This window comes from Diaporthe amygdali (assembly GCF_026229845.1).
Source record: "Diaporthe amygdali strain CAA958 chromosome Unknown NODE_3_length_2959817_cov_65_330692, whole genome shotgun sequence".
Classification (NCBI taxonomy): domain Eukaryota; kingdom Fungi; phylum Ascomycota; class Sordariomycetes; order Diaporthales; family Diaporthaceae; genus Diaporthe; species Diaporthe amygdali.
In genome coordinates this window covers 2,139,377-2,160,671 of record NW_026517023.1, presented here as the reverse complement: position 1 = coordinate 2,160,671, position 21,295 = coordinate 2,139,377, and the positions used below count along the sequence as shown (strand labels likewise).

The window sequence follows — 21,295 nt, the reverse complement described above, 5'->3', positions numbered from 1 at the left end:
ATTTTGCACCACTGCAGCTATCGAGACTGCTCCATATCCTTCTTCCATTGAACTACGACTTTCTCTAGCAAACCCTGCGTTGTGAGTATATCCACCGCTGTCCCAGCTAGTGCTTTCCCCGTCCTCAAACACCTCTGGAAAGCGTCTTTTGTCCCGGATGCTTTCTCGAAGCCGGGGCTGTGCGGCCCTTGGCCACCCGGCCCGGGCTCGATAGAGAAACTCGCGTTTAAGCTTGGTATGGCGTGGCTGACATCGCCCTGGTCTGTACTCGCACTGATATGGATTTCTCGATCTATCGAGCCTGGATGTGGCGGGTCTAGCGCGTTCCAATACTTTGCGTATGATGCGGCCAGTACTCGGTTCGGGACGTGTTCGGCGTAGGCCTCCTCGACAGTGATCTTAAGTTCGGCCCCTGTCGCTTCCGCTCCGGCTCGGAAACAGGCTTCGACTTTTCTGCGCAACTCTCGGAGGCGGGAAGGGGTGTGAAGACGCGAAGGAGAGTTTGCACGCACGACAAAAGTCCCAGCAGCGTATGCGGGAATGATCTGTGGCGCCGATCCGCCGTCGGTAATGTAGCCTTGGATGATATCACCTGGCATTGTTTGCTGGCGAAGTACAGAAAGCCCATTATATGCAATCACCAACGCGTCAAGCGCATTTATTCCTAACCAAGGGCTGGTAGCCGCGTGTGCCTCACGGCCAAAGTATTCGACTTTGAATCGGGTGTAACCCGTCGTATGAACAAGTGCACTATCGTGTAGGACGCCCGGGTGGGAAATTAGAGATATATCAACCTCATGGTCTCGATACGCTCCCGCTTCGAGTAAGCGGATCTTGCCGCCTCCCCCTTCTTCTGCTGGTGTGCCAAAGAGAACGACCTTTCCTTTGAGCTGGTGCTGCTGTATCAGCTCAGCCGTTGCCAGGCCGCCGGCCAATGATGCAGTTGCGATGAGGTTGTGCCCGCATGCATGGCCCATTTTGGGCAGAGCGTCTGTTTGAGGTTCGTCAACAGCATCACGGGCACGGGAAAAGTAAATTTACCCATCTCAACGTTCAACGATACCACCGGACCGCTTTCACCACTGTCGTAAACCGCCACCCATGCCGTCTCCATCCCGTAGGCAGAAGTCGTGACCTCCCAGCCCTTCTTGGATTTCAAAAACTTCGTCAATAGCGCGTGAGCCTTGTGCTCCTCATATCCGAGCTCCGGGTTATCGTGTATCTTTTTGTTGATCAGCCACAACTGGTCTGAATTCTTTTCGATGGAATCATTGACATCGTTGAGATATTTCGGGTCGGAGTCAATCGAATCATCTTGGAAATCGTCCAGGCATACAAGCACGTAATCGTCTTCCTCCATCCTCTCAGTTGTCCAGACAGCCATTAAAGAACCACAATAGAAAATGCAAATCCCATCAGAAGATTTCCATCTAAATAAGGTAGGTCGGATATACCTATTGTGCCGTCATTCGTCAGCTCTGCGGGACGGTATGAGAACTATAGTAGGGTTGCACCCCACCTTCAGCCGTCTTGGGTTGCTATCACGGCTATATTAACATGCCGGTAAGACTTGGTATGACGCAATCTTGGGGTGCAGTCGTGAAAGGGGGAACGCGGTAGGTAAGAAAAGAGAAAAAGGAACGGAACAACGCCCAAAATCAATGCACACGTGCTCATGAGGCGTACATCACTACGAGACGTTTACTATAAAATTATCTCTTAATTGACCCGGAAAATTCCACTGGCATGAGTGCATCACCGAGTCCTGGATATGCGCCTTGGATATGCACCTACAAAGCGCTTGCGATGAAGGCATCTGCTCCAAAAACATATTTGAAGAAGCTTCGCAGAACAGTGTAGAGCAAGCTCCAGAGGTCGTTAGTAAAGTCGTACAATGATCGAACTGCGCATTCAAATTGCGGCCGTCACATTGCATCCCCAATACCACATGCATATACGATACAACGATAGCTATTTGCTTGTTTGAACGAGACATCTTATGTCATAGATCGTCAATTGACTATAAACGAGAGGCGATATGCTCAGATTTGGAGACTTTCCCCAGAAGTAGCGATTGACAGCACGAACGTGATCTCCCTTGAAGCATCTGGCATATTCAAATCAGCGCCAACATCTATTGAGGCTGGCAGACAAAGCAACAGTGGACGAATTATGTCTCGACCACAATCTCTTTCGATGCACTTGGGGCCTTTGCAGTAACCTCCTTGTCCTCCTCCTCCTTCATTCCACCTAGAATCATCGAGGGCGGAACGTTGGCCAGGAGCTCGGGCGGGTTGGTGAAAGCGAAGAACTTTTCATCGTGCCACTGGCCGGCCGTAATGTACCTGCCTTCGCTGTCGGTGAACATGGTCGAGTCCTCGGCCCTGAGGAAATACGCGATTGAGTAACGGTGCTCGGTCGGGTCGAAGGGCACGACCCTGTGGATGCACGACTGCATCTTGTGTCCACTCGCGAAACGAAGCGAGTCGCCGACGTTGACAATGGCGCAACCATCCTTAGGCTTGACGAATCCAAACTCGCGGGCACCCGGCGGGCGGATCTGGAGTCCCCACTCCTCGCTGAAGAGCAGGGTCAGCGAGCTGATGTCGGTGTGCTTCTGGTGGCCGATCTTCTGGGCGGCAGGATCGGACGGTATGTAGTGCATCATGGCGAGGGTCGTGGTAGACGGGCGGTCATTACGGTGAGTGTTCTCGAATCGTGCAGCGCCCGTAAGCCCGAGTCCCGTGGACAGCGACGATAGGATAGTCTTTGTGATGATGTTGCAGCCCGCAATGGCGTTTTCCAGGATTTTGATATCCGGGCTATTCTTGATGACGCTGGGCAGGTGGGGGCTGGACTTTTGGATCTCGTCTCGAGCAACCTAATGTTGATTCAGAACACTCAATTAGCCCAAATTAACAATTCAAGGCAATTGCCTTGTCTATGGTGGCAAGTGTCCAACCTTGATCATTTCATATCCATCCTTGGTGTCTTTGAAAACTCCGGTACGTGAGCCAATGGGCTCGTAACTAGTTTTCCAACTGATCAGCACAAAAATGAATACAGGCAAAAATGAATTTTTGATCATGTGTGGCCTACCCGAGATGGGGGGATATAAGCCCATATTGGTTCTTTATCTCAAGGGGCGACTGAAAGAATCGGTGCATAAGCTCAAGAGTCTTCTGCTGGTCTTCCAACATCCGTCGGCCGTCGATGCTCTGCAAGTCGAGGTAAAAGAAACCTTCAGTTTCACAGCAGCGAACCACCTTCTCAAGTTCGGCTGGCTCCTGAGAGAGAAGTCGCTCGAAACTGACCGTCTCCATCGGATAGATGGGGGTCTTCTTTCCGTTCCACTCGACAGACTCTGGGATTTGTTCCGAGATAGCCATGGTGACGAATACTGACAAGATGTTTACAAGGCAAGGTAAGTTTGTTGGTTCACACAAAATTTTCTAATGGGTCGTTCCTCGGTCGCCTTAATGTTGGCTGTACTCATTTATAAATCAACTTTTGAGGTAATGGTAGGAAGCTTGCTTTACAGCCAAGCGGATGCCGACTATAGCTTGCGAATGCCGATTATAGCTTCCCCTCTTTCACGCTGCGGAGATGCATTCTTTAAAATGATATTTCATGTCTCCCATTTATTCATTTGAATCTGGCTAAACTTGGTGATATATAGGATGAACCATACTTGCTTTCTCTTGGCTTTCTATCATTACCAACTCCAGTGACGCACATGTGCCCCAACCCCCCGAGCACAGCTTAAATGAATTTACGTCACCGCTGTGCTTAATTTGGCACATTACGACATTGTATGAAGTCCGGGCAATCTACCAAATTGCGACATATAATTCGTGTTGTGATCGTCACTATACCAAGCGATCAAAGAATTAACGGAGCGAGCTGCGGCCACAAACTTGTCTTTACACTCACGTATCCACTTACTTGCCTAACCCATAAATCACGATGACCTCCCGTTGATCCTGTCAGTGAAAGACAATACCGGTTAAATATACCGATATATATGCCTAGACTGGCCAATTCAGGAATGGATCCACAGCACTGATCGCTTCAGGCAGAGATAAATGCAGGTGAACACTCCAGTATAACAAGTGTCCGCTCAGCCGCGTCCCAGATTGGAGAGAGGGGGGAGGTGCAGAATACTTGCTCTACCACACCAGTTTGATAGCAACTACCGTCTGCTCGACACTGTGCCAAGATCGGCAGATGTCAATTCGGAGCAACGACATCCGATTCGCGGAACACGCATGGCGAATATGTTCATCTATAGACACATCACGGCAGCAGCGCAGACGGAAATTTCACTAAACAACTGCGAACCTAGCAAAGAAAATTTGAGGTGAACCTATGTCAACTATACCCAAACACTGGAGATCGATTCCGGTTCAATGGCGACCGAGATCGGAAAACTTCAAGTTGAAGTGCCAGTTCCAAGACAGCGCTCAGCTCTCAACACGCAACAGGAAAAACACGACGTAGCGACCGAACTGAGCTACTGGGACGACCCTGGTGACGGCTCCAAGCCGACGCCTATTGTGATTGGAAAAGGGAGAATAACAAATGAGCGACCACATGTACCTCACAGCGTTGTGATATCAGATGTAAGCGGCGATGAGGACCACTACACTCTCGACAGCCACGGATTTCAATATTGTCGAAGTAAGAGCAAGGAAAAAGAGTTCACCGACGATGCGAAGATCCAAGCCGAGTACTACTCTGAGTGCAAGCAGCTTCTGAGAGACGTCACGGGAGCTAGCCGTGTCGTCATTTTCAACCACAAAGTGCGACGTGGTCCGACCCAGTGGCATCACTTGGGCCTAAAGAACCTCGCGAATCGCGGGCCTGTCACAAAGACGCACGTGGATCAGTCCTATGACGGAGCTGAGTTACGCCTGAGATGGGAGCTTCCTGAGGAGGCTGAAAACTTGGCGCAGAAAAGATATCAGATCATAAATATCTGGCGTCCCATCAAGACAATTCGAAAGGATCCCATTGCAGTTGCTGATGCATTCTCGGTTCCTGATGCAGATCTTGTCGCAGCGGAAATGGTCGAGGATGACTATCATGGGGAACAATGGGTTGTGCGATATAATGCAGCTCACCGCTGGTATTACAAGCACTTGCTGAGCCCCGACGAAGTGCTTCTGATTAAATGCTTCGACTCGAATGAGTCCGTAGCTCGACGAGCGCTGCATTCGGCATTTGAGGATCCGGTGTATCGAGGGAAAGAGTCTCGACAGAGTATTGAAGTTAGGTGTCTGGTACTCTATGATACATGAGGACTCTTCCTAGATCAAGAATAAGATGGGTGATCATAAATGTATTCACAAATTTCCAACTCAATTCTGGTGAAGCTGTGATTTATGATGTTAACAAGGCAGTAAGATACACTGTGCTCCATCTGCAAATAAAGATGAGGCATACTAGGGCCACGAACATGTGGTACCGAAATAGAAGCAACGTTGCCTCCCGTTGTGATGAGGAGCCTTCTAGGGCCCCAGGAGATGTATTTACACCCCTAAGGAGTCATTTTGGCAGGGCATTTCAATCTTGAACTTCTAACGTACATCGGGACCTGTGATCACTGCCAACTACGGTCCGAGGCGTCCAATTTATGCGCCTCGGTTAGTATGAAGATGTCGCTTGAGTATGATTTGAACTTACCCACGGAACCATACTCGCGGGGTCTGAAGTCAAAAGACATCGAATGCTCGTGGATCGCAGTGGTAGAAGTTGATTAGTGTTAGAGGGAGAAATGCTAGGGACTAGGATTTTTCATACCCTTCAATCACTTTCTAAACCCGGAGCACGTCGGCTTGAAAGGTAGAGATTGCTGTCTTGCTGAGATTTGGCAATACGTTATCTCCAACTCAACCCACGACTCGTATGAATTCTCGGCTTTCATTAACTATACATATCTTGACTTGCAAATAGAGCTCTGGGAGCCCTTTGCTCCACAAAAATCATGCGTGCCTAGTAATCAAATACAGAAGTCGATGTGACGTGCTTCGATAACCCCTGCCAAAATATTAAATAGATAATCAGATTGCCCAAAAGTAAGCACTATACCAGGTTCGGTGCAGCAAAACATCTGCCGACATAGTCTTGTGTCATTACTCCAGTCTGACAAGAACCCGTGTGGGGCAGATTGAAGATTACCTCAAGTATTTACTTCTCGTGAAGTTCAGTCCCTGTTGTTCTTGACCCAACTTACACGGCCTCACTATATACAGACGCGATTAAATTGCATTCATAATTTTGATTTTTGTTTTTTTGAGACACACTAGCACTTGTTTAGGGCATTAAGGGAAACTCAAAATGGCGTCCCGAACCGCACCCGAGAATCCAAAGCTAGAAATCCATCACGGTGAGACAGGAGGAGACGTTGGTTCGAAAATTGACACGACCGCGCCTGAGCTTCGGCTGGATAGGCATGGGCTTCCGCTATCTCCCCAGCCAAGTGGGCGAAAAGATGATCCCTTAGTAACCCACCTCGCTCCTGTTCTGGCGTGTGCGAAGTTCTAATCTCAATCAGAATTGGCACCCGGCCCTCAAACTGGCAGTCTGTCTTCAGGTCTCGTTCCTGGCTTTCATCGGACCCATGTCAAGCGCGACACCGAACCCGACCTTCGTCACGCTCGGCCGCGCGTTTGATAACACGCCCGTTCAGGCATCGTACCAACTAGTGGTATACCTCGTATTCTCCGGCGTCGGGCCGTTATTCGTTGTACCCTTTGCGAGCACGACCGGCCGAAGACCCATCGTGGTGCTAGGTTCGCTCATTGGTGCCGTAATGAACATCCTCGCTGGCTACTGCTCTACCTGGGCCGGCATCATTGTCACGAGAGTGTTCAGCGGGTTTGCCGTCGGCGCTACCGTCTCTCTGGGACCAGCCATCATCTGCGATATGTATTTCCTCCACGAACGTGGCTTTTATATGGGAATTTTTGCATTGTTCATCAATAACGGACCGCATATCGCCCCCTTAATTGGGGGCTTTATCAGTCGAAGTCTTGGATGGCGGTACTGCTTTGCCATTCCAGTAGGTGCCACTTCCCTAGCAGCTGAGAAGCCTCGCTAACGGTACTTTTAGGGTTATATTCAGCTTGGAGTTTTCGTCGTGGTACTTTTCACTTTTCCTGAGACTTATTTTAGACGATACTCGGCCCTAAACAGCGAATCTGTGCCCGAGAGGTCTTTTCTGAGTCTTTTCTCACTACGGCTACCAAGTGCATTCCGAAAGGAGTTCCACCTACGGGAGTTGCTGGGCCCGTTCGAAATGGCTCGCTACGTGTGTGTTCTGGTTCCCAACATCTATTACATGACTTGTATGGCGTACGGCTCTGTCCTTTTCGCTACTACAGGCTCTGTGGTCTATACCACGATTTATGGCTTCAACATAGTTCAAGTCGGTCTGATATTGAGCATTCCACTACTCGTCGGTAACTTACTAGGCGAGGCTACCGCCGGGTGGTTTGTGGATTGGCTAGTGTATAGACATGCAAAAAAGCACAATGGGGTTGAGATTCCCGAGGCACGACTTGATGCGCTCTGGCTTGCACTCGCACTACCAGTTGGGACCATCATCAACGGCGTGTGTATCTCGCATTCTGCAACCACGAGTTGGGTTGGTAATGCCATCGGGATGGCAATTTCTAGTGTGGGATTTCAGGTTGCGACCACTGTCACGTACACTTATTGTACAGATGTAAGTGTTGAGAGAAGAATCCTAGATGAAAAGACTTGCTGACATACTTGGGCAGTGCTACAGATCTCGAAGTGCAGAAGTGGGGACAGTGATCAACTTTACTAGGCACATATTCAGCGCACTGGTCTCTTTCGACGCGTAAGTAATACAGTGTTGTATTGCGTGCCTATTCGAATACTAATCAAAACTCAGTCTCCCTCTTGCTGAAGATATTGGGTTTCAGTACGCTTGGCTGGTGTTCTCATTCATCAACATTATTCTTCTCGTGCCATTCTTGCTCCTGCGGATCTTCGGCCAGAAGATGCGGATGAGCGATTCGAAAAGTTGATCGACTGCCTATCGACTGATCTAGCACGGCCTTCCTAAGTCATAGTTCTGATATCAGATGCAGATCTTGTGATCTTGAAGGTTTTGTGATCGCAATCTTCGGTATGTTCATTTTTGTCGACCGGGTCGCATTCGGCAATATTATGGTTGTGCTTCAAGCAAGGTAGTTGGCGACCGCCTTGGTTGTTTCTAGGGCAGTAATTGTCGTCATGCTTCAGGCGCCAGAGGAGAGATTCGTGAAGCACTGCCTCTTTTGGGATGTCGCGGGTGCTGCCTTTGTTGAGTGGAAAGCGGACGTTCTCCCATCCATGTATTTCAAGCTCCCAGCGGGTAATAAAAGGGAGCCATTCTGTCAAGGCAAGTCAGCCATAAAAGCGAGCGAATATCCGGTGTACTAGTAAAAATGTTTACGAACCCATGAGCTTCCACAGAAGTACTCTGAGAAAGCTTGTACCGCAGCCCAACGCGAGCGAGTCGTGAATAGCACCTTTCATCGCATGCTTTTTCTTCTTTGCGAATCGGTCCTTGAATGCATGCAAGTTGTTGCGCCACTTGACCGCGGCGGAAGGGTTTTGCTCTCCAACAAGCTCAACCTCGCGGATCATCCAAGCAAGCGGGACGTCACTCAATTGGAGACGATCGGCACCCAGAGCCTTGCCGGGTTCTTTGTTCTTTCGCGTCGTCCAGAAGTGCTTGACGCGTTGCCAGAACGTCATCTCTTCACCATTGTCGAATGGGTTGTCTTTGGAGGCAGGCCATCCGCCACCAACATCACCGTGGGCACCGGGAAACCAGACCTCCTTGATGTCCTCATGGTTATCGTCGGCCTTTTCCTTGTCTTGGGCAAGAAGAGCAGCCTTGAATTTGACACGGCGCTCGTCTATAGCCACGGCATGGCGAACGTGGTGTGCTGTGCCGACGACCGGCACTGGTACTGGTGCAGTCCGTTCCAAGACGGCAACGGAGTTTACACAGTCCCAGATGCCGAGGAAGAAGACCTTAATATTGGTCTCCTCCATCTTCCCGCAGTGAATCACCTTCTCCTTGCGGCAGAATGTATCGCTGAAAGCTTCGATCTCGTCGCGAGCGACCTCAAACCTGTGACCATGTCTAGCTGCGTCATCACATGCACCATCTTCGTGGCCGTCGTGAAGAGGTACGGCGTCATCATCCGGTCGCGATGTCGGCGCAGTGCTATGAGCTGCGTCTCCATTGTTCTCATGCCTTTTCTTCTTAGACTTTTTGGGATGCGCCACATTGAAGTCCTCGACTTCACCAGCCAGGTAGCGCTGGTACAGGCGGTACGCGAAGGGAACCATTTCTTCTTGGCCTTTGCAAAGGAGTCCCACGGTGTTGACCATGCGCGCTAAGAATTTAGCAGTGAATGCACCGCGGCTGAATCCGAACATATAGATCTTATCACCCTATGATATATTAGCGTCAGCCGGAACACTATATTGGAGAACAAAACAGTCTTACAGAGTCGTAGTAGCGCATCAGAAAACGATAACCAGCCATGACATGGCTATCGAAGGTAGTGCCAACTCCTTGATCAATTGTCTGGGAAATGTAACTCTTAATCTGGCCAAAAATGCTTTTGTTCACAGATTCATCGTTGATATCGTATGTTCCAATGCCAGCTAACGTTTTACTTTCGTGAGCAGTAGAACCATTTTCAGCGGAAAGGAGACTGACTTTGATAATAATGGTACTGGTGAGGATCATTTCGATCAAGTTTGCTTAACAATTTCACCACATTCGTGTCAGAGTTGGAGCCTGTGAATGTGTTGCCCGTGCCGTCGAAACAGAGGACTAGCTTCTTGGGCATCTTCGCTATTTCAGGGCTTGGGCTGCCATTGATTAAAGCTGAAGACATAGTGGCAATGAAGCTCAGAAGTTGAAAAAGTGGAATCGAAGAGACTTGGAGGATTTGATGAGCATCGAGATGATCGGAGGATAAGAAGTGGCTATTTGAGGTCCCAGAGGCCCGCTGTCTCAACAGCCAAGTGAAATATTCTCGCAGCCCCTCCTAGTTGCTGCCACAACAGCTATTCGATTACCATCAGAGCTTGGATCTCGATACTTCCGCGGGTTTCGCAAGCAAGGGATGGGTCTTGGCAGCCTGTCAATCATGTTCAACTTGGCTCTTGTGGCTTCCGTGGGGGACCCGTCTCACGACATGAAAACACATATTCGGGCTTGACCACTCATCATCTCAACTGTTACGTATTCTTAATTCTAAACAATTATTTTTACAACGGGCCTATCAGTGTGCGGTGCATATCAACGTGTATTGTGAACACTGCTTTCAGCAAGCCATTTGCGGAGATCAGGCACTGCATGTGTCTCTTTTCGTGCCGTCTTGAGGCAGTGTGGACAAACCTCACTGTTGGCTGAGGCTGAAATGCAATGCCAGGCAACCGGTGAACGGCATCTCCGCAGAATTATCGTGTCAATCAGTAAGATGCGTTGCATTCAGCCAGCCACGATCTTCTGATTTGCAATTGTACTTGGATTGTAAAACAATGATTTGCTATCACTGAGCGCACTGACGAATAGCATTACACCGAAATATCTGCAGTTCGCCCAACTTTTGTGGAGAAGATAGGTTGTCCCATTGGAATGTCTCGAACAGTGCCGCAGTACAACATGCCAGCCACAGCCGATGAGGACATGTTCTACGCCGGCATTCCCTTCCCTCCTATAAGATGAGACTCAACTTTCAGCTCCTCAGAATCTTCATGCGGTGCAACCGTCCTGGGCATGCTTGGAGCCCATTTCAGGCGCAATTGATCACTCAGCCAATTTATTGCTCTTTGTCGAAGCTGAATGTTATCTCATTGGCCCTCACTTCCGATGCCCTTTCGGCTGTTAAGCAACCAAGCTTGTTATACATATATGTGTACAAGCACAACTTCTATTCAGTCATACTATTGCTGCATCTGCATTCTTTGCAGTCTGGGTCCCCACACCAACTTGAGACTCCACAGTTGACATGCCCCCGACGGCATTTGGAGTACCTTTTCACATGGCATGGTGTGTACCCGACTTAGTTCTGAGCAAGAAAAGAACCGCTACGGCGCCGGTGACATGTGTTGTACTGAAGGGCTCGTGTGCATCTGCATTGAGGCAATTTACATGACTGGACGCCACCGAAGATTGTTTCTCGCCAAGTGAGGGGTTCCGAAAACTGCAATATCACGGGCAACACTGTACTCATTGACCAAGCGGTAAGCAGAAATGAGCGCCATTTGATTGAACCGTTACTAGTATAAGGTGGATGGGAAATTAGAGCTTTGGCATTTAGTATTCTATCAAATTGATTCAACCTCTCTTTCTTTGAAGCGTATCCGAAGACTTTACGCAAATCATGGCTTCATCCCTTACTGAAAAGTTTCAGGCTGGTGAATCTTACGGAGATGATGAACAGGATCACTCGAACTTCTTCTCCGACCCCGTGAAGGTGGCTGCAGACATACTCAAAGATTATGTGAGCGTTCGGAGCCAGACTTCCCAGGCTGAGCTTGTGGGCGTCATTAAGGACTTGCTCCGGAAGGGTGAGCCTCTTGACGATAAAAAAGGGTGAGTTGAAAAGATTTGTACAGGAATTCAGCTCTAACACTTGATAGAACGACTGAGGTCCTGATTGGAATTCTGACCTCTCTTCCTGCTACCTCAAACGCCCGAGTACAGCTCACCAACAAACTCATCGACACACTATGGGACAACCTCCAGCATCCACCTCTAAGCTACGTTGGTGGTGATGTCAAGTATGAGGTTGTCGACGCCAAGGAGTCTAAGAAAGAGACCCAGGTTACCGACTCGATTGAGTTCAAGGCCCCAGACAGCGAAGTTGTTCTGCGTGAGCATGTACCCCGAGCACCAGATGGCCTTTACCAGTACAGGATGCCTGATGGAAGCTACAACAACATCCTTGAGCCCAACCTAGGTAAGGCCGGCACTCCCTACGCTAAGACAGTCCGGACTATCAAGAGACTCCATGGTGTCAAGCCTGACCCAGGTTTGCTTTTTGACCTCCTGATGGCCCGTGACGAGGGTTCGTTCAAGGAGAATCCCGCTGGAATCTCGTCCATGCTCTTTTATCACGCATCCGTGATTATTCATGATATTTTCCGAACTAATCGTACGGACATGAATAAGTCGGACACCTCATCCTATCTTGACCTGGCACCTCTGTACGGCTCATCACTGAAAGATCAGCTGGAAATTCGCACCATGAAGGAGGGAAGGCTCAAGCCTGATACCTTTCATGAAAAACGTCTCCTTGGACAGCCTGCAGGTGTCAGCGTCATGTTGGTTCTCTACAGCCGCTTCCATAACTACGTTTGCGACATTCTACTGAAGATCAACGAGAACGGGCGCTTCACGCTGCAGTGTCCAGCGGACGCCAACCCCGAGGACAAGGCCAAAGCAGTCGCCAAGCAAGACCATGACCTTTTCAACACGGCTCGCCTCATCGTCGGCGGACTTTACGTCAATATCAGTCTACACGACTACTTGCGTGCCATCACTAACACTCATCATTCCTTAAGTGACTGGACGCTCGATCCTCGCGTTGCGATCGACAAGCAGTTCGACGGTGAAGGCGTGCCTCGCGGGGTTGGTAACCAGGTCAGCGTTGAGTTCAATTTGCTGTACCGCTTCCACGCTTGTATTTCGAAAAAGGATGAGCGCTGGATCGATGAGTTTTTCTCCAAGCTCTTCCCTGATACCAAGCCGGAAGATCTACAGAACGTGGGCATGGCTCAGCTTGGCCAGGCTTTAGTCAACTTTGAGCAGAGCATCCCAAGTGACCCTAGTGTCCGCGTCTTTGGCAACCTCAAGCGCCAGGAAGATGGCAGCTTCAAAGACGATGACCTTGTTCGCGTCCTGAAGGATGCTATGGACGACCCGGCTGGCTGCTTTGGCGCTCGTATGGTCCCCAAGGCGCTGAAAATCGTGGAAATCCTGGGCATCAACCAGGCTCGCAAGTGGCAGGTTGGGTCACTGAATGAGTTCCGAGAGTTCTTCGGCCTAAAGAAGTACGACAAGTTCAGCGAGATCAACTCGAACCCCGACATTGCCAATCTCCTAGAGAAGCTCTACACGGACCCTGACATGGTTGAACTCTACCCAGGCTTAATGATTGAGGATATCAAACCTGTCCGCAACACTGGCAGCGGCATTTGCCCAACATACTCCGTTGGCCGAGCTGTCCTCTCCGATGCAGTCACGCTTGTGCGCTCAGACAGATTCAACACACTCGACTTTACAGTGTCGAATCTGACGGCGTGGGGCTACAATGAAGTGCAGCCGGACTATAAGACCCTCGGAGGCTCAATGTTGTACAAGCTCATCCAGAGAGGTCTTCCACGCTGGTTCCCGTACAACTCCATTGCTATCATGCAGCCCATGTACACCAAAAAGGCCAACGAGAACATCGCCAAAGAACTCGGCACCTTCCATCTGTACACAACAGATGATCCCAAGCCCCCACCAAAGCCCGTTGTTGTCACCACGAGTGCCGCAATAAAGCAGGTCCTCAACAACCCCAAGCAGTTCGTTCTGCCATGGCTCAAGCCCCTCCAGGATCTGTTCACAGATTCGAAAAAGGACATCAGCTGGTTCATGCTTTCAGGTGACGAGCAGAAGAATTTCCAACACCGGATCAATATCAAGAAGGCAATAAGCAAGTTGCCAAATCTTCATGATGCAATTCATGGGTTTGTCGATCGTGTGGGCGCGCTGCTCCTCGAGAAGGAGAGCTTCAAGTTGAAGGAAGGCCTGTACCAGATGGATCTCATTCGTGATATCGCAATCCCACTGAATGCACAGCTACTCGCCGATCTTTTCTACTTCGACCTGAAAACAGATGAGAACCCGAACGGTACCCTCGGAGCAACTGATCTCTATCGCCACTTGCTCAACATTCGCGTCTGGGGCGTCAACGACAACGACCCAGCCCAGTCGTGGAACCGCCGCCGCCGCGCAATCGAGAGTGCCAAGGTCATCATTGATTCCACCCGCACTCTCGTCAACGAGGTCTCGGCCGGCAATGGATTGGGTCTCGGTATCGCCAACGCTGTCTCTGGCGTGGTCGGACGGAGGGCAAACTTCAAAAAGGATTCGCTTCGTTCATGCGGCTACAAGTTCGTCGAAGAGCTCATGAAACAGGGAAACTCAGCAGAGCAAGTCGTCGACAACCTGTGGCTTACCGCCTTCGGCGGTACCGGCATCCCTGTTACGGTGGTACGTCCAACTATAACGGCGTGATAGGTCCCTCTGACTAACTCCTGTGGAGTTCTACGAGATCATGGAATTCTTCCTTCGGCCCGAGAACTCTAATATCTGGGCTGAAGTTCAGAATCTCGCTGAGAAGAAGGACGATGCTGGAATTCATGCGTACGTCGTCGAGGCGCAGCGGCTCACCAGCACGCAACGTAACATGCGCATTGCTACTGCGCCCGCCGAGCTTGATGGCCAGCAAGTCCAGCCCGGCAACGCCATTGTCATGCTTCTTGTAAGTACAAAGACCTTTAAAAAAAATATAACAGAAAGGCAGATGAAGGATCTTAACCACGTGTCTAGGGCGAAGCTGCTCGTAACCCGAAAGAGGTTGTCAACGCCGAAAAGTTTGACTCGCAGCGCAAGGCTGAAGATGTGTCCGCTTTCAGCTACGGCCAGCACGAGTGCTTGGCTAAAGATTTGGCGAGAACTTTCATTGTTGGTCTTGTCAAGCTTGTGGCTGGTCTCAAGCAGCTTCGTCCCGCGCCAGGTCAAATGGGTGTGGTGAAGACAATTCGCGTGGGTTCCGAGAAGGCTTATCTGAACGACAGCTGGTCATATCTCAGCTTCGATGCTAGCAGTACGTTCCTTCTATGCCTTATTGCTGCCCATTTTTAGGGTACTGACATCTCAACAGCATGGAAGGTTCACTTCGAAGGTCATGGAAAGGGACCGTTCCAAGGCGACGCTTCCCCTAACAAGCCCATTGATTTAGGGCAATATTACTACCTGATTAAAAAACGACAGGACGACTTCCTTAACGAAGCAGCCAGTATTCTTGGCTAATGTGTAAGCCTTTCGACACTCTACGTGGGGCCGTTTTCTTTTCCGTTGCTAATTTAACAGCCCTCGCCGGAGACTTTGATTCAGGTTACATGGACCAGCAAGGCCACAAGAACAGACACGCTCCCTTACGCACACAAAGGAACAGTACAGAATGACAGACTGATTATTTAATCAAAATTGAGGTAGTTAAGGGATCAATTGAATACTCTGGCTTGTAATTTTCAGTAACAAATGGATCAAGTGAATATCATTGATGACCTGTTTTTGGAGTTCCAGCACTCTGTGGGGGACAAGTGTTCTGCGGGCATTGCTTGCCGGGGTCTGAGCTTGTGGGGACGACCTAAAACGTGGATCCCTCACCAGCTTGCTTAGCTTCTAGCTCCCTCATCAACCTGGAGTCTTCACCAACCTCCTGCTATCAAACGTAACAGTAAATTAACTCCTTTTTCTGAAACTAGGTCCTATGGGTTGATCATCAGAATTCTGAAACCATGCATTTCCTGGGTCGTCGTATTGTAACGGCCCTATTGCCGCTAGTCGCTGGCCTCATCACCTTCACCGTTGCCAGCGACAAGGAACCCATCTGTCTTATGTACCTCACTGGGTAACAACAGTCGTCCTTCATTCGCATATCTTGAGACACATATGCTGACAGGTTTGGTAGACAACATGATGTGATCCCTAACGACGATGCTCTGATCGACCCAATCACCCACGTCGCGCTTGCCTTCATGCGGTCGGGGCTGTTCCTGGACTCGAATCGCACCGAGTGGCCCAGTGATCGCAGTGTGGACTCGGCAAGGCAGGCTTTCGCCGAGGGCACCAAGATCTTGGTGGCTATTGGTGGATGGGGTGATACGGACTTCTCTCTCGCGGCTTGGAATGACACCTCGCGAAAGCTGTTTGCCCATAATGTGGCCAGGATGGTACAAGCCACTGGTGCTGACGGTACGTTACCCTTTCACGCAAATACAGCGGACTACGAAAGCTGACAGGCCCCTCTGTAGGCGTCGACATCGATTGGGAGTACCCGGGCGGGAACGGCGAGGACTACAAGCAAGTGCCAAACTCGAAGAAAGAGTGGGAAATCGACGCCTACCCGCTCCTGCTCGGCGAGCTTCGCTCCGCATTGGGCCCTCTCAAGTTGATCACAGCTGCAGTCCCCGGTATTGAGCGCGATATGATTGCATTTAGACACAATATCGCAGACATAGAGCCACACCTGGACTTCCTGAACGTCATGACTTACGATCTAATGAATCGCCGAGACAACGCCACGAAGCATCATTCCAGCATCGCGGGCAGTCGTCAGACAATTATGAGATACATTTCTGACGGAGTTCCTCCAGATAAAATCAATCTTGGGCTCGGGTTCTACGTGAAATGGTTCAAAGCAGATAAAGAAGACTGTGACAAAGCAAGGTCGCCTATCGGCTGCAAGACCTTGCTTCTGGAAGACCCTGTCACAGGCGGAGACCTTGGACGAGCGGGGGCGTTCTCCTGGCATGACGAGGTGCCTGAAGACAAGAGAACTTCCTTTCAACGGGCACTGACGAATCGCCAGTACGACAATGAGGAAGGAGCAACGTACTACTACGACTCGGAAGAGGCTCTTTGGTGGACATTCGATGATCCTCACAGCATCGACAACAAAATCAAGCAGTTGAACAAAGAATTGAATGTACGGGGTACGTTTGCTTGGGGACTGGGAGAAGACGCTCCAGACTTCACGCGTTTAAAATCGTTGATCGGAGCTATTAAAGAAGATGTTAGGACTGAGAGGGACGAGTTGTAATTATTGGCGCATATAGCAATCATGACAAAAAAGCTGATGCACTTTTAACCCGGTTCGTACTAGAAGACTCAAGACTGATTGTCTGCTTCTCTCGATGTATCATAATGCCCATTTGACCAAGTATCGAGGGATCTTGAGGGACCCGTTATTCTGACCGTGGTGACCGTAGTGCGGAGTCGGGCAGTGTGCTCTCGGATAAATAAATGACATTCCAAGCTCTCGAGCATTTATGCACATTTGAAGAAAAAAAACTTGGACATTGGACAACGATGAAGACCTTCGACGTGCGTGTTACATCAAGCCCTTCCCTTCATTGAGGTAATCCAGTGGGTATTGATCCTCGGGAATGACTTTTCACAACTTAAGAATGTTTTATCATGATGAAGAATTTTATCCCACCTCAAGGTAAATTTTGGATACCAAGGCACAAAGGTCAAATTTTCTTCTTATTGCTCAAGCTCAGAGAATAAGTTGACTTGATGTCGCCAACTCTTGCAAGCAACTCGAGGTACCTCGGTACTTGGGTACAACATGCCTGCACTAACGCGGGCCGTCCCCCATGTTCAGCTTTTAGTGCACTGACCGGAGCTTGCTTCTAGAACCTTGAAAATCTTCAGTTTCTTGACTCGGCTTCGAGGTCGGTCAACTTTTTGAATGCTCAATTTCAAGACCCGTTCCTCCTTGCTGCATGGCTTGTTGACACAACACAAGTGATGGATCATGTCCACTGAGCTCAATTGACCTTCACGCAAGCCGATACGCAACATGTTTGAGAACCTCTGCACCCTCCCGCTGACTTCGGACCTGTTCACCCAGGCAGTCCACCCTACCGAGCCCGTCCTGACCGTGGGCCTTTCGAGCGGTCATGTCGAGACCTTCCGGATCCCATCCTCAGACAACGATTCCGAGGAAAATGTCGACGAGAACAGCAGTATCACGAGCGGCAAAGGTCTGATCAAGAGTGTGTGGAGCACAAGGAGGCACAAGGGCAGCTGTCGCAGCCTGGCCTACAGCTACGATGGGCAATGTACGTCTCCGCCCAAACCTGAAATCCGTGGAACATGTGTCTGGGATCCCAATGGCTGACAAGATCGATTTCGATAGCTCTCTACTCGGCCGGCACAGACTCGGTAGTCAAGCACTTCTCGCCCGAGACGGGCAAGGTCATATCCAAAATCAACATCCCTCCCCGCGGCTCCTCCGCCGACGACCCTGCCATCATGCGCGTTCTGAGTCCCCAGAACCTCCTCGTCGGGACCGACAGCGGGGCGCTGTATATCTACGACTTGCGCGACAAGTTGCGCGCCGAGAAGGACCCCAGCTCGAGAGACCCGCTCGGCTCGATTGGTGCGCACCCTGTTCGCAAGCACTTCCCCCACGACGACTACGTTACCAGCATCACGCCGTTACCGCCCAGCGCAGAATCGACATCTGGTGTCCCGCGGCAGTGGGTCTCGACCGGAGGAACAACAGTTGCGGTGACCGATATCAGGAGTGGCATCATCACGAGGAGCGAAGACCAAGAGGATGAGCTGCTGTGCGCGGAGCTCATCCCATCCGGCCTGGGTCCCAAGAAGCTGCGAAGTAATGCTGTAGTGGCTGTTGGGACTGGCTCTGGTGTGCTCACGATCTGGGACCGCGGCTCGTGGGATGACCAGCAGGAACGGATCTATGTCGCAGGTGGACGCAACAAGAAAGACGGCGAGAGCCTGGACTGCATTGCGCGCCTGCCAGATGAGCTTGGCTGGGGCAAAAAGGTCGCTGTGGGCGTGGGCGACGGCAGCCTCGCAATCGTGGATCTCAAGGCACGGGAGACCCAGGCCGTTATGAGACACGATGATATTGAGGGAGTCGTGGCTGTCAGCTTCGACTGTGAGGGGCGCATGATCAGTGGCGGCGGAAGGGTTGTGAAAGTCTGGGCAGAACCAGACGGATCAGGTAACCAGGAGGAGGAATCTGGCGAGGAAGACGGCGCCAACGGCAATAGCAAGCGCGCCGCCGATAGCGACGATGATTCCGAAGACAGTGATGACAGCAGCGATAGTGATCGGCCAAGGCCTAAGAAGAAGAAGAGGAAGGGCGGCAAGAAGGGCCAGCCACAGGGCGAGGCCTTCCCTGGTCTAGATTAGGACACCACAAAAGTTTCAACGTCGGCATGATACCCACCAAAAGCCATTTCCACGGGCCAAAGGCCAACCTGTACATTAATGGGGCCACTGAACATACACGCCACAGGGAAACCAAGATGGCATCTCTGCTCATAGACATGTATCAAGACCTGGGCCCAGTCGTTTTGACGACACGGGTCCAAAAGCTTCCAACTCTATTCTGATATCTCAGTTACCACCAATGTTTGGCCTCGAACTGCTGGAACTCAAGCACCCGGTCGACTGTAATCAAGCCCCCTAACTCGCTTCCAAACCTCCCTCACGAGCCTTTCTTGGCCATGACGCGCAGTTTCTGTGGGTGAGGGCCCAGCAGGTCTAATAGCGAGATACAGCCTGCTGCCCAGCCTCACGTCCGGGACGTCTGCTGTGGCCGGGTTCTCAGGTGGATTCGCCGTCGTTACGAGACCGCCTGCCTCCTCGAGGATGGCTATGCCAGCCGCGACGTCCCATTCCCAACAGCCAGCCTCCCACCAGATGTCAAAGGACCCCATCGCCGTGTATGCCAGATCTAGAGTCGCACTTCCAAGACTCCTCACGCCGTGGACCATTCCCCCCTTCCCTCCCCGCCCGCCGATCTCGACGGCCATGTTTGTGAAGCTCTCGAGCTTCCTGCCCAGGTTACCCTCCCCTGAGTCCGGGTCTCGCCTGTCCTTGCCCCATTCGCAGCTGAAGACACAGCCCTTTGGCGCATTGGCCGGAATGGGCACGCCGGGCACCAGGGGCAGTCTCTGCGTCTCGTTGAGGAGCGCACCGCGCCCGCGGCACGAGGTGAAGAGCTGGCCGAGGAATGGCGCGTATATGACGCCTATCACTGGCCTTCCTGCGACGATGAAGGCGATCGAGACGCAGAACATGGGGAACAGGTGCGTGTAATTGACTGTGCCGTCCAGCGGGTCGACGCACCAGGTGGGCTCATCGTTGATCAGGTAATCCTTTGTTGAGCCGGCAGAATAAGTCTCCTCGCCGATAAACCTGTATGGCTTGTTCAATATCACAACATATCAGTGAGCAGATCTAAGTGACTCACTTGTGGCTCGGGTAAGTCTTTGATATAGAGCTATGAATGAACGCCTCAACGTCTGGTGCGGACCTGTGTCAGCCAATGGCGCGAAAGCACTGCTAAGAGAGGCATCGAAGTCACCTGTATCCGTCTTGGTCACAATATCAACCGCGTTCTCCTTCTCCACGGACTCGTGGGCCGCTCCTCCGCTTGCCATCCGCAGCTTCGCGGCATCCATGAGCATCTTGCCCGCATCTTTGCCGAGCTGGACTGCGAAGGCGTAAATCTCATCCAATTCCTTCTCACTGATCTCAGGCGCCATTTTAGGTATATAAAGACAGGGTGATAAGGGCTCTATGCACAATCTATGGTCGTATCAAGGTGAAGACGCAGGCCGGCTCTACGTGAGGACAGCAACCAGAGCTAAGGCAGGAGAGCTTCAACGCCTCAGGCACGACAGGCTTGGACCCCCCGCCAAAGTCATTACAACGCCGCCGCAAACCGAGCGGTCTATTTCCGCTGTAGCGGCATGACGCTCTATAACCCCACTGTAACTACCTCATAGTCCACTGAATCGCAGCGCACGCCTGCGGGATTCCCGAGGTCTACAGGAAACCTTAAGTCGCTTACTCACTATTGAGCATTCAAGTCGACTATGTGTCCATATGCACCACCACACCTCGCCCCAAGAACAAGAGGGCCACTTTCTTTTATATATGGCTTGAATGTGCGTGGACACCCAGACAGGGATCGGATAATGTCAATGTTGCCCACGCGGATGTACAACCGCATTCTCGGGTCAGCACTGGACGGCACCGCTCGGCGGCGTAAGCTGTGGGATAAGTACTTTTCCGCTCGGGAGAGCCTTTAGCCCCGAGTCGCACCGTCCATTCTGCATGCGCTCGGCCTAGGGTTCTACCATTCGGCGTCACGGCTCGATTCAGGCACGACATCGGCCGCAGCGGTACCGACTCGGGATGCGGGCTATGTGGCACCCAAGGGCGTCCCGTAGTACAGCTGCAGCACGACGATGAAATTAGCCGGCATCGGTTGCTCGCAAACTGGACGACTAATACGCCATTGTTCTCTACTATACATGCTGTTGAATCTGCACTACAATTAATACGGAAATCTTCAAGACACGCACCTAGTCTCTATCCACACATTGCATAAGCTTTACATTCACCTCCATCATCAACACTCAT

At 51.0% G+C, this 21,295-nt stretch overlaps 8 protein-coding genes across 8 annotated transcripts; 4 read left to right on the top strand and 4 right to left on the bottom strand.

Annotated features, from left to right (window-relative positions):
* Positions 1–17: 17 nt before the first annotated feature.
* On the bottom strand, positions 18–1,360 carry J7T55_003068 (uncharacterized protein; the record flags this gene model as incomplete). Its single annotated transcript, XM_053138208.1, has 2 exons — positions 18–991; positions 1,042–1,360. 2 exons carry the CDS (start codon positions 1,358–1,360, stop codon positions 18–20), a joined length of 1,293 nt encoding a protein of 430 aa, XP_052998935.1.
* An 810-nt stretch (positions 1,361–2,170) lies between these two features.
* J7T55_003067 (2OG-Fe(II)oxygenase superfamily protein) lies at positions 2,171–3,389 on the bottom strand (the record flags this gene model as incomplete). Its single annotated transcript, XM_053138207.1, has 3 exons — positions 2,171–2,881; positions 2,963–3,029; positions 3,100–3,389. 3 exons carry the CDS (start codon positions 3,387–3,389, stop codon positions 2,171–2,173), a joined length of 1,068 nt encoding a protein of 355 aa, XP_052998934.1.
* Positions 3,390–4,409: 1,020 nt separating this feature from the next.
* On the top strand, positions 4,410–5,300 carry J7T55_003066 (uncharacterized protein; the record flags this gene model as incomplete). Its single annotated transcript, XM_053138206.1, has 1 exon — positions 4,410–5,300. The coding sequence occupies one exon, from the start codon at positions 4,410–4,412 to the stop codon at positions 5,298–5,300; it is 891 nt and encodes a 296-aa protein (XP_052998933.1).
* Positions 5,301–6,339: 1,039 nt separating this feature from the next.
* On the top strand, positions 6,340–8,057 carry J7T55_003065 (uncharacterized protein; the record flags this gene model as incomplete). The annotated part of the gene is made up of 5 exons (XM_053138205.1): positions 6,340–6,388; positions 6,585–7,063; positions 7,115–7,729; positions 7,785–7,867; positions 7,922–8,057. 5 exons carry the CDS (start codon positions 6,340–6,342, stop codon positions 8,055–8,057), a joined length of 1,362 nt encoding a protein of 453 aa, XP_052998932.1.
* Positions 8,058–8,091: 34 nt separating this feature from the next.
* J7T55_003064 (sporulation associated protein) lies at positions 8,092–9,884 on the bottom strand (the record flags this gene model as incomplete). The annotated part of the gene is made up of 4 exons (XM_053138204.1): positions 8,092–8,405; positions 8,472–9,480; positions 9,536–9,696; positions 9,752–9,884. The coding sequence occupies 4 exons, from the start codon at positions 9,882–9,884 to the stop codon at positions 8,092–8,094; spliced, it is 1,617 nt and encodes a 538-aa protein (XP_052998931.1).
* Positions 9,885–11,426: 1,542 nt separating this feature from the next.
* On the top strand, positions 11,427–15,127 carry J7T55_003063 (prostaglandin g h synthase 2 cyclooxygenase pgh2; the record flags this gene model as incomplete). Its single annotated transcript, XM_053138203.1, has 5 exons — positions 11,427–11,638; positions 11,686–14,305; positions 14,358–14,576; positions 14,645–14,921; positions 14,979–15,127. 5 exons carry the CDS (start codon positions 11,427–11,429, stop codon positions 15,125–15,127), a joined length of 3,477 nt encoding a protein of 1,158 aa, XP_052998930.1.
* A 491-nt stretch (positions 15,128–15,618) lies between these two features.
* Positions 15,619–19,051, top strand: J7T55_003062 (wd repeat-containing protein jip5; the record flags this gene model as incomplete). Its single annotated transcript, XM_053138200.1, has 5 exons — positions 15,619–15,719; positions 15,792–16,075; positions 16,135–16,808; positions 17,676–17,949; positions 18,027–19,051. The coding sequence occupies 5 exons, from the start codon at positions 15,619–15,621 to the stop codon at positions 19,049–19,051; spliced, it is 2,358 nt and encodes a 785-aa protein (XP_052998929.1).
* Positions 19,052–19,349: 298 nt separating this feature from the next.
* On the bottom strand, positions 19,350–20,412 carry J7T55_003061 (inositol monophosphatase; the record flags this gene model as incomplete). The annotated part of the gene is made up of 4 exons (XM_053138199.1): positions 19,350–19,382; positions 19,441–20,062; positions 20,118–20,169; positions 20,232–20,412. The coding sequence occupies 4 exons, from the start codon at positions 20,410–20,412 to the stop codon at positions 19,350–19,352; spliced, it is 888 nt and encodes a 295-aa protein (XP_052998928.1).
* Between the last annotated feature and the right edge of the window lie 883 nt (positions 20,413–21,295).